The sequence below is a fragment of the Solea senegalensis genome, linkage group LG19 (genome assembly GCF_019176455.1).
Source record: "Solea senegalensis isolate Sse05_10M linkage group LG19, IFAPA_SoseM_1, whole genome shotgun sequence".
Classification (NCBI taxonomy): Eukaryota; Metazoa; Chordata; class Actinopteri; order Pleuronectiformes; family Soleidae; genus Solea; species Solea senegalensis.
In genome coordinates this window covers 10,654,983-10,667,455 of record NC_058038.1, presented here as the reverse complement: position 1 = coordinate 10,667,455, position 12,473 = coordinate 10,654,983, and the positions used below count along the sequence as shown (strand labels likewise).

The 12,473-nt window shown below is 41.2% G+C and overlaps 1 protein-coding gene across 5 annotated transcripts in view; it reads left to right on the top strand.

Annotated features, from left to right (window-relative positions):
• Positions 1-12,473, top strand: part of baiap2a (BAR/IMD domain containing adaptor protein 2a) — a 50,394-nt gene that overhangs the window by 26,663 nt on the left and 11,258 nt on the right. For 4 of the 5 annotated variants that reach the window (XM_044051412.1, XM_044051414.1, XM_044051411.1 and 1 more), the window contains exons 4-6: positions 923-984; positions 2,775-2,846; positions 5,449-5,586. In XM_044051412.1, coding sequence (XP_043907347.1) covers positions 923-984; positions 2,775-2,846; positions 5,449-5,586 — 272 coding nt within the window. Of the gene's footprint in view, positions 1-296; positions 387-922; positions 985-2,774; positions 2,847-5,448; positions 5,587-12,473 lie in introns of those variants that run through there. The other variant, XM_044051415.1, reaches the window with a different exon arrangement.

Below are 12,473 nucleotides of genomic sequence, written 5' to 3'. Positions count from 1 at the left end.
TTAATAAGTTTGTTTGTCTATGAAAATGGTTCGACTCATTTGAGACAGTCCTGCTATTTGCCAGGTTTCACAACCGCTTTTAAATTAACTTTTAAATGCTGTTTTTTTTTCTACAAATATCCCTGATTATCCAATTACAGCCAAGTGTCACTCGATCACAACGCAAGGCTAGATATCAGCGTTTTTCTTGAAGCACCAAGTGAACAACTTAAACTCGAGGGGCTTTGGACCTCTTGGTCAGGAAAATATGTGTGCGTCATTTCTCTGTATGTGAAGACCTCATGCTGTCTCTCCACCAGGCCTCTTTGTGTGTCCTTCGCTCAATGTAGCTCTTTGTGTTCCTTTTCTTGACAATGCACTGCATATTCAGAAGAGGCAGCCTGTAGGTATATGAAAATGAAATACTCTTACTAGCTGCATGACCCTTCTTTATCTCTTCCCTTTTGTTTTTTTATGTCCCTTTTTTTTCCTATCCATTTTTATGTGGAGACAGAAAAGGGCAGTGTGTTATATTTCCACTAGACTTACTACTTACATGCCTGAAGAACCAAGTACCAGCATATAATTTAAAGAATTTTTTGCCTTCAGTTTTGTTTTTCTCCACATTTTTGGCACTTGTCTTTCCTTGTTGTTTCAATTTCTGTGTTAACTCGAGCAAAACAACAAACTCCCATCGTCTTTGTCATTGTCCCAGTTGCAAGTCACTCGTCCTGTATGTGTTTATGTGTCTCGTGTTGCATGAGCACTGCACGCTGGGGTCTCTCTATTTCCCCCGCTTCCTTTTTTCTTTTTTTTCCTATCTTCTTTTTCTCTTTATTTTTTCCATTGTTCTCCTTTCTGTTTTTTCCTGCTGTAGAAATGCTTGTGGTGTTGAGTGTTGTTGATGTGTTCTCTATACTTCTTCCTCTTTCTCTCTGTGCAGGGGATGTGCTGTTCCAGATGGCTGAGGTCCACAGACAGATCCAAGTGCAGCTAGAGGAGATGGTTGGTATTCCAAGCTTAATTTTGTTTTCAAGTACTTGCTATAAAACGTGGATTACATAAGGCTATATAATGCAATAGTTTAACAACACATACATGTGACATACAGTGTTTTTAGCTTTCAAAACGGTCCCAATTGGTCCCAATTTTACCCAGTGGTACACTGAGTTCATGCAAACTCATACGTATGCATAACTGTCCTACCGCATGTTTAATTTTTATACACATTGAACCTATTGGATCAGATATAAACATTAGCGGGTCAGCAACAGGTGGAGATTGGAAGTGATAGTGTCTCTGCTTGAACATAACACTGGAGAATTATCGGAAGGACCATAAATCCATCATATACATAAAATATCCACAAATTAAATGGACTTTGCAGAATCCACACCACTATATTTATATGACGTCTCTCCACTGCAGACACTCCCTTTCTTTTCCTCTGGTTGAGACGTTTTTGAGAGGGGTCGTGAGACTTTTTAGGTTTGGTATAGTTCAGTATTTGTGATGCTTGGCAACTAGCTGCTCTCTGCTCGCTCTGCTGGCAGCTGGCAGTGTGTTCATGGGCTGTGTTATTTGGAGGGTATTAGTGGGTGGAGCAACAAACACCAAACCAAAAGGCAAACACAGTTTGCGGCCCGCAAATGAAAATTTGACTTGTAAATGTACTGGCTGTACCATTGTCAATCAAATTATGACGAAGACAATAATTTGGTTTCCTTACTGTCGTGTAAGCAAGTTAGTCGGACTAACATACCTGGATAACGCAGTTCATAGTCTGATTACTCCTGCATGTACACACTTAGTTGGACAGGAGTCTGACTTGGCGTTGTTTATGCACCAAAATGTCCTCCCCAGAAGTTGGTTTGACCCTGATGCTCCTTCCACCTGATCAAATCTGCCAGGCCTTCACACAGATCCGTCCCTGAGCTCTCCTGCAGTACACAGCGAACATGACTATTATATGAACATGAACTCATACAGAGTCAACAGACACAAACACTTGCCTCGTATAAATCCAAACTGCTAACTCGGGAGGCGACTGGGGAAGTCAAGTGAGTTAATTGAACAGCGTGGCATTCTGGGTAATGGGCTTGTTTTACAAGTTATTCACAGTCGATACACTATTAGCCTGAAGTTCTCTTTGTGTTCGCTGATTACTGTGTTCATTACTCTATTGGGGCAGATGTCAATTAATCATCAATATGATTTAAATGAAGCACGGAAACAAACCCTATTATGCACATGTATAGATCTTGCATGTCAAAGCCACCGAAATTCAATTAAGATTAATTGAGAATTAAACAGCGGGAATAAGGATTCATGGTCTCTTGTAACAGTTTTAATGTTTTCCGGGAGTGGAAATTCCCTCTCTGCATTTAAGAGAGTTCCCTTTCCACTTGGCCATGGGCTGCCCGTGAATAGAAGATCATACATTAATCCATATGTTTACCCTATTCTGTGTTGGTTGCTTTATGAATGTTGTATGGCACATGTGATATGTTGGTGTGATTTAAGTGCATAACATGAACATGTTCCTAATGGATAAAGAAATGTATTATTGTGCTATAATGTGTGTGTGTTATTATTCCAACACTGGGATTGAGGTCAGTTTACAATCTACTGGTTACATATTGTGAATCAGTGACAGATATCTGTAATCTAAGAGAGGCTTCACTGAGTTCAGTTTTCCTTTACTTTGCTATTATTATAATAATGAAGCATTCACTTTTTCCATATATTTTTATTATAAGCAGGTCATTGAGCTGCTGTTGTGCTTCTCTCCCCAGTTGAAATCCTTCCACAACGAGCTGCTCTCTGAGCTGGAGAAGAAGGTGGACCTGGATGCTCGTTATCTGACTGTGAGTATCTGATTGGCTTGTTTTTTTGTTTTTTTTCTCTCTCTCTCTCTCGCTCTCTGTCTCTCTAAATCTCGAGGGCAGCCTCCCTTTGTCGTTTATCTCATCGTAGTGATTTATGTTGCCTTCGATCAAATCCCTTAAGTTGTGACTGATAACGGAGAGGAAGGTGAAACTGCGCGTTAACATCTGGATCAGAGTCTGTCTCTGAGACAATTAGAGGAGCTCTCTGTGAATAAAAACAAAAAGAGGAATGCTTTGAAGTAACATTCCGTGTCTGCTCACCTGTCAAGGATAGACTGATTATAATAAACCCCTCTTGGTGAATATGTGTGTGTGTGTGTGTAATCACTTTGGAGCTGGTCTACATGTGATATCTTTAGAATGAGTGGGTTGCAGCCTGAGTGTAGAGCAGCACTGATGTGCGTTGTTTTGGTGGATGGGATAATATCGCCAAACATTGTGTGCTATTGTGCTGCATCGTTGAAAAGGACCATGTTCAGAGCTGCAACGGCTCACGTAGCAGATGCTGCCGTCTTTAAAACGTTAACCACGGATATTGTGACGCAAACTATTTCTACATCTCCTTTGACTCGCTGCACATTTGGTTTTATTCGGGAACGACAATAAAAAGTGTTTCATTCTTCCTACAAAATGCGTTCGCCAGTTCACTCTCCTATCTGTGAGGATTTTAATACCCATTATTTTTAATGCATTCCCCGCAGATCTGCAGCACTGATAGTAGCAATCATTTTTGCCTCAGACTTCGTGAATTAATCATCTGAGATTTTGACTCCATTCCAAATGGCAGTGAAGTGCATATGATGTTCCCAGCAGTGCATCTGTCTCTGTTCTCCCTTCGTCTCCTTCCTCTCTTGTCTCAGTTAATGACACAACATTTACACCACTCACCCATCATTACACGGAGGTCAGAATTTAAGTATGAACCTCAAAAGAAGGACAAAAAAAAAAGAGGCTATTCCCAATCCTGAAGGGCATTTCAGCCTTTTGGGACAAAGGTCAGATTATCCACTGTGGTTCTGTTTAAAGCTTACCATGATGGAGAGTTGTGGCTACAGGTGCTGCTAACTCGCATCTCAAGGCTTTTATTAATTGGCGAGAGCCTTCCAGCTCAATGCGGCAGATGCTCCAGGTATTATTATTATTATTTACCCATTATTGCTCTGGAACCTAAAACAAAACGTCACTATTTCTTTTCTAATCATTCACTGTGATTTATGAGAAGAGGAACTCTCCTCCAGGGAGTCACAGTCCCTGGAAGTTATCGAGTAAATGAGAAAACATATTGGTTCAACTACCTTACGAGTCATTCCTTGGTTACAAGGACAACAAAAGTTTTGTGTGGAAAAATAACAGTAGTTGAATCAGTATTTCAGAGAAGTTTTTAACATGGTTATTAAGTCAGACTGACACAACTAATACCATCCATCTCTGTAATGAAACAAACAATGTGTGTGTCATAGTTTTCGTTCCTCCGTCGGCAGCAATAACCTTCTTCTGCTCCTTTTTCTGCTCAATGATGCCTGGAGGATACCTGCGTCGACACTCGGAGTCTTACAATATGCAAATGTGGTTGTTGAACCCCGCACGCACGAGCTCCCTCTCCGCCGCCAATTTTGCCGTGCACAGAAACCACATGAGCTTTGTCACACCAGACACAGTAACCATAGCAACAGAGCTGGTAGAGCCCCGGAAATAAAGTTGTTTTTCCTTGATAGATAAATAATTAAATGCCCAAATTAAATAAATTAAATGAATAAACTCGGGCTGTAAAAGGACTAAACCAGCCATTTTGCTTGATCTACAAATTGTGGATCACTGTGGGTCTTTTCTTGTTCTTCCTGTGTTTGATTGTTTGTTCTTTTCACTGAGAAAAATCAACTTGAAATCTGCATAATCGGTGACGATGGCTGTGTTCTAACGAGCTGCGTTGATGCAAAATCAAACCTAGGAGACAAATAATAGACGGACCTGGAGCATTTAAAAAGTCATGTGAATTGGCTTGTTTTCTGATTAAGGAGATTGCTTCCAGATGCCAAAGCTTGTTCAATGTGCCACTGCCAAGAGGAAGTTTATAAAGCGGCTCCTCCCTTCATCTGCACTGCCACACAACAGTGATACACGGTATTCTCAATAACCAATGGGAGATTTTACAATGGAGTTTGTCCTAGAGACTGGGTCAGGACTTTTGTTTTTGGCTTGCCTTTTACTTAAGATTTATTTGATTAACACATACGTACAATTCAGCTAGGGTTCATTTATTAAATATCTAATATCTCTTGGAAATGCATGGTTCAAAAAAGATTACAGAAATGGCAGTACAAAATATTCCAAAACATTTGACTGTAATTTGCACAAATTGAATTGGTTTATCCACTTTAAATCGTGGGAAAACACTGTTTTCACGCATTCTTTCTTATTATTGCATTATCACTGCTTTAGAAAAAAGTTCAATTTAGCGGCTGTTACGGCAACAATTGTACTGTTATGACTTTGCTCATCTATGCGGCTCATCCTCTCTCACCTGGACTTTGTAATTATCCTTCTAATTTTGCGTTTGTCCTATGCCGCTTGCCCCACATAGGCTGCCCTTAAGAAATACCAGATGGAGCACAAGAGCAAAGGGGAGAGTTTGGAGAAATGCCAGGCTGAACTGAAGAAGCTGCGCAGGAAGAGTCAGGGCAGCAAGAATCCTTCCAAATATGGAGAGAAGGAGATGCAGGTGAGTCTCTCTCTGTTTTTTTGGGGTTTTTTCCACAAACTTTTTGCCCAAATCAAAGCACGTCATTGTTTTACACACTAGTACAAGGGCGGTACTTGATTTATTATGAAACTGAGGTCAGTTCTGAGTTACATTGTCAGCTGTGAATCGATGCAAAACGAGAAAACATGATGAAATACGCAGTGACGTGTCGAACCGTGACATTTTGGGGAAAATGATAGATGCACAGTATAAACGGAGGACAGTTCATAGTACTGCTGTGCTGAGATTTAATGCATTTTGGTTTCGAGATTCAAGAATCTTGGTGCAAAATAATGACTTTTATTCTTCATAAAGTAAAGAGAATACACAAAGCAGCAAGGATGGGGGTGGAGGCGGTGGCAGCGAGGTGAGTGGGAAGGCAAATAGTGGAGGTTTGATAATGGTTCTTGTGCCCTTGCCAACATCTACACACACGTACAGCAGGCACACGAGAAAAACATAATAAGTCGACTCCACTAATTGATGCACTGGAACAGAAAGCATTTACTTCAATGTGTCTATTGTGTTCAGGCACACAGCTTCGATTAGGGTTTTAACAGAGCCAAAGCACGGAACAAAATTGCAGACTCAATAAGCCAAAGGCAACAAGATTTAATGGGAAAAATGGGAAAAGAGCACACACTTTGAATTTTCAAAATAAAACGCAACTGAAAGCAGCATTTTTACTGTCTTTAAATTGTTCCAACCTATTCGGTTAAGGATATGGACTGTATTTTTAAAAAGAAAATGTATGTAGTCTTCCAGTTTTTGAAATATGGAAAGTCACAGATTGGACCATTCCAGCTGTCAGTCATACTGGTGTCTCTTTTCCTCCAAATGAGAACATGATTAACAAAATAAACATCATGTTCTGTGTGAAGAAGACCTGAAACTATCAATTTAGACCATTAACTCCTTGGCAAAACATTTAGTGACGTTTTAAATCAGGTGATTTTTTTCTGAGGCTTGGCTAACTGCTGTTTCCCTTCTACTGTACATTCAAGGTTTGAAATAAATGCCCATTTTTATTTATGGTCTACAGTTATGGAGTTGGGACTGTCATGAGAAATCTGACTGGATCTATTCATTGAGTCCGTTTCCGAGCTATTTGCTTCAACATTATGTCTTCTGGAGTTTGACATGTCACGTGGCGAAATGAAGCAGTGTTTACTTTAATTGTTGTCGTTTGTGCGACCATTTCCATTGCAAAGCAACCTCCAACCGGGCAGATCCGGCTGAGTGAATATTGATGAGTGGAAATTAACTTTCAATGATTTACGTTTTGTCTCCCATTACTTGAATTAATGACTGTGTGCTCTCCAAGGCAGATGCCTGCAAAATCACTGCATCTCTGTGTTGAGCTGCTCCTTTGGGTCTTCACCGTTTACTTTCCATTTGTTTTTCTTTGTTGTTCTGGAACCGCTGTGTGCTGACAAACTGAGAAAAGGTACGAAGCAGCAACTGGGGACGGTGTAAATTCACTCGGTCCCAGGAAGACTTAGTGCCTGGAGGGACGGAAGCACACATCCCAAGCCAGCAGGCCAAGGCTTGCACAGTAATTGCTGGGCTGCTGTTGGTCTTTCTGGGAAGCTGTGGCTGGCCTTGGCAGCATAAGATCAAATGTTTGACCTAAATCAGCGAACACGTGTGCATATACAGTGTATACGTAGAGTCAGTTGGGTTTGAAAACTTGTCTCTTTGCTGCTCAGTTTCTAGAAGAACACACCACATCTCTGAAGTGTTAACTTCATATAGACACGTCTGCCTTTTTTTTTTCTTCTGTGACCTGCCAGTGTGTTGGATTCATCTGACGACTGTGTCATACTGACTTTGTTCCACTGCGTCAGATATGTCATGAGGAGTCGCTATCTGAAGTGCCATTGTGAGGTGTCAAAGTTGTGTGTGTGTGTGTGTGTGTGTGTTTACGTGCACTTAGAACCTTTTCTGGCATAAACACTGACGTCGTCGACACCAGTATAGTCCATATTAAGACCAAAACCTGGTCATTACCTAATGAGGTACAACCTCATTTATGTGGAACTGGTTAAGTTTATGGCTAAGATTTGTGGTTAGGTTAGGGTTCGGGTTTGGTATTAAGTGGTTATAGTTAAGGTTGGGGATAACACTTTGTTTAGGCTGTCCAAATGAATGGAAGTCAATGTAGTGTCCTGAGAAGAATAGCTGTACAAACTTGTCTTTGTGAGAACTAAAACGAGGATTTTTTGTGAAAGTGAGGACAATTTGGCTGGTCCTCCCGTTGTATCACAGCGTAAAATGGCTGTTTATGTGTTAAGACATGGTTTTAGGGTTAGGATTAGAATGAGTTTTATGTAGCATTTAGCTTTGTATTACTAGAACAGGGGTAGCATTTTTAAAAAAGTGTACTTCTCAACCTTAGTTTCCCCTTCCACCAGTGACACTTGGTTCTGTTAGCATAACTGTTAGCAAAGATGGCGGACACTGTTTACATTCTGGGAATGAGGTCCTGTCCCCCAACGAGTGGGTCTAAAAAGTGCAGAATTAGCGTTGCACTTTCAAGTCTTGGACCAAGTGTCACTGAAAAAAAAAAAGAATGAAGATATTTATCTACTCAGGGGAAACTGAGGTTGAGAAGCAAGTATTCAAAAATACTACCCCTATTCTACTAATACAAAGCTAAATGCAAATCGGTGAAGTATTTAGGCATTTACTTGTGATGGGTAAGGTTAGGGTAAGGAATGTATTATGTCTGAGTGTCCTCCCAAAGAATACTGTGCGTGTATGTATGTGTGTGGAGCACCAGGGTTTGAACAAGGAGTGGCACATAGCCACATAATCTCCATCAAGAATGGCAGGTTGTTGCATGTTCCTAGCTGTCTGAGTCTGTCTTACTTGCTGAATAATAAAGCATCTTTTAGATTTCCCGTGTGAGAGATGAAGCACAGTTTGATCCTATTTGAAATTTCAAACACGATGTTGCAAACCAGTAGGAGTTTATAGAGGAATGTGAATTTTGTGTGGAGTTTGCATGTCCTCCCTATGTGTCTCTGTAGGCACTCGAGATTCCTGCCGAGTCCAAAGAGTGTTAAGTTAATTGGAGAATCTGCATGGCCAGTATGTGTGCATCCAAGTGTGAATGGTTGTTAGTTACTGTGTGATACGCTGGTGAGCCTCTTGTCCAGTGTCGGCTGGGATATAATTTGACTGATTTGCAGACAAATGTAGGTAATTAAATCCATATTAGACATTTTCTACCACTCTATCGTCCACATGAGGTTTCGCAGGGGCTGCTTGGAGCCAATCCCAGCTGAGAGGCAGGAAACACCCTGGACAGGTCACCAGTCCAACATACAGAGACAAACAACCAATCCCTCTTATGTTCAGTTAACTTCGGTTGAGTTTTTGGACTGTGGGAGGTAACCGGAGCACACAGAGAGAATATGCAACCCGGGTCGAACAGCTGCAAGGCAACAGTGCTTGCTGCTACACCACCGTGTGACCCCCTGTAATGTTCAACTCACCTTGAAATAACAAAAGAACTGACAGTCTCCATATTGTCCAACATTTTTGACAATCATTTAGAATGTATCTTAAAAGGTCTTGACTAAAGGGGCAATAAAATGTCCTAAATCCTATCTGTGCAAGAGATAATCAGATTAGCAGTCACATTGACCTTATCCAATTCAGATTTGACGGTTCACAATGTTGACTGTCCTGTCAAACAACACACATGGGTACAAACGACTCTTTGCAATGCGTATTTGTGAGACCACTCTGTGTTGAAACAAGATGTGACATAAGACCTTTATTGATATATATTGATTTGGGAAATTCCCAAAGGGAAACTAACACCACATCTCTAAACGAGATCTAACTTTTGGTGACCATGAGGCCAGATTTCACCACCAGCGGTTCCTGTTTTAACAGTATCTTAAAAGTTATCTCAGTAGATTTGGTGACTAATGGACTCCACACAGCCAAAAAAAATCCAGTTAATTCTTAACCCTACTGGACATGCAGAGTAGTAGCGTCACTGCCCAGCTTAACCAAGGCCGTATGACAAATCACCTGGGCCCATGTGTGCAGAAGAAAGAGGCTCCGCACTCCGCATGCAGAGTCTGCTCGCAGTCTACAGGCAAATCAATCTCCCTTTTCTCATTTACAGCCTGCTCACTTTCACTGATTATATCACACCCGTGGGTGTGTTAGAGAAAAGTCAACTCATTTGTGGCTGAGTGTTTGTGCGAGTCCTCCACAGAGAACAACACGCGGAGGGACATAACCCTGCATACCCTCATCAGTGTGCTTCACAATGACAATCATCCACCTACTGTGGACATTTCTGATGTCTGTCGATGGAGAAAGTACAAGTAAAGTTGCTAAAGCAGACTCAACTCGCCCTCCTTCCCCTCCTCCTTGTTTCTCTATCTCCATCACATCCGTGTTCATTTGCAGACGAGAGGCACCGAGTTTTCTCTCTCTCTCTCTCTCTCTCTCTCGTCTTTCCTTACTTTTTTTATTAAAAAGTAAAAGGACGTTTGAGCGCAGTCTCGCTCCATCACTGCTCCTTCCTCTCTCTATTCCGCACACTCGTCACGCTTGTCTCCACCAACTCTCTTTTGTCTGTCTCTTATCCCCTCCCTGTTATTCTCTGACTGCAGACAATCAATGGATAGAGCCCCCTTCCGAAATGCTAATCAGCTCCATTATGTAGTTCAGTGGAGTGGACCAAGGGTACGGTAGAAAGGGGGTTTCATCTCGATAAACTCCTTTTATGCTGTTTATGCTGTTTATGCTGTTAATAAGGACCCAGACAGAAAGGCAGTGCTGGAGTTCAGGATTCAGAATTAATAAGTCGATAGATAAGCTCAGGAATTCATTTAAAATGAAATATTCAGATATGGAGTAGAATGGAGGTAAGGGTGGGAATCTCATGGTAGCTTCTTTGGAGTTGGTTTATTTAGTGATCCACAATTAAATAATGAAATGTATGTCTGAGGAAACGAGGAAAACGTGCATTTGTTTCCTATTTAGACCTGTAGAGAAAAAAAATAGAAAAAAAATATGATTACACAAACAAAAAAATATATAATAAAAGCATCCCTAGAAAAACATTGCCTCTGCTGGTTCTGTTCTTCTGCAAGTCCTCAAACTAACGTATGTATTGCGTGGCATCGGTGTAAGCGAGCAGAAGATTTGTTTTCTTATAATTGATATTATTTCCAATGATTGGTTTTGCTGCGTTTATGGTTCCAGGGAGAATTAAGATGTATCCAACCATACGGGTGCTTGTTCAAATATGGTAGTTAATCACTGACTAACGCATGCAGCAGATCCATGCATGTACCGTACAGTAGGTGCATTCTGTTGTGCCCTGGAGCGTTGCAGTACAATTCTTTTGAATGTAGATCTGCTGACGGTGAAGAAACAGGAGCGCAGACCAAAGCTGCTCTCTGCTGTGCAGAAAAGTGCCTTGGAATCCCCACTGGAACAAAAAAGGAGCATAAACCGTTGTTGTGAAACTGCCTTTCTTTTTTTGTTGCTGTCAGATTTGTGGTCGTAGTCGATGCCGATCCTATGTACACGGATACAGATGAAACCTGAAGAAGAGAGCTGCATATTCATATAGCACAGTTATCTTCGTGAAAACAAGTCATTCCAGTTACAATGTAACCCGAGGTCGCTGCGATATAATAGCGACTGGTGTCTGCCATGGGCTTTTCCCACTGTACTTATTGTCTTCGGTTACTTTAGTGACCTTTCGAATTGTTGGAGAATTAGGCCATGTGGGGTTGACGAGAGGCGCGGGCACACCAGTTTGAGCTGCTCCCGTTAGCTCTACTTTGAAGTGTCGGGCGAGGTCGGCAGACTGCGAGTCAGAGTTCTGCGGAAACAAACAAAAGAATAAACAAAGGAGAGGGAGAGGGAAAGTGGAGAAGATGGTGCAGCCAAGTTGTCATCTTTTAAATGGTCATGTTTGCGACTGTCATTAGCTGGAAATCAACCCGCGTGTCTGTTCCACTTTTCTCTCCGTCTGCACGATGCCTCATACCAAAACTAAATGACTAGGGGAAGAAAAATGCTCAAGTGTCATACCCACGGAAGCATGACTTTGTTCCTCCCTTCACCACCCACCTTGTTGAGACAACGCTCTGGCCTTTAACTGTGCATTTCAGAGAGCTAAAGGAACTGAACCCGTTTCAAGGCACTTCATAAGGTCGGCCCGTGTGCATCCAACTTTTGTCCCCGTCTCGCTTGACTTGACAGTTTGACTCGGTGGATTTGTCTAATGGTGTAGGTGGATTCCTTCCAGCGCTGATGCAAAAGGCCATTTGTCAAAATGCTTGTGTTCAGTATCAGTTAGTTGTTTTTTTTTTTATATATATTTTTCTTGGAAAATGTCCTCTTGGCTGCTGGTAGTGGGGAAGTGCTGTGCTCTGGTGGTTATTGAATGAAATACATCCGGACTGTGGTTGTGTCATCCACAGGAAGTAAACGGCAACTGAACAAACACGACTTTCTCAGCTGTTTTTGCTTCGAAAACGCAACGAAAGTGAACTTGAGGGACAGTTTATCACACGTTTGCACCAAGGCACGGTGACCTGCCACTGAGAATAAAACTGTATTTGCTTTCTTTTATATACTTCATTATAAACTCTGCTGAGTCAGGTTTATTCACATACCATAGAAAAACAATTAATTGATTAGTAATGAATTGCTTTTTTTTTTTGATAATCAAATAAAAGTGTCTTTTTGTAGTTCAAATCTAAGTTCTCTGATTTCAGAATCTTAAATATTAACTAGATATCTTTGGCTTGTGGACAAAAAAAACAACTTTCAACGCTGTCACTATGAGTTTTGATTTAATTTAATGGATGAAACCACTA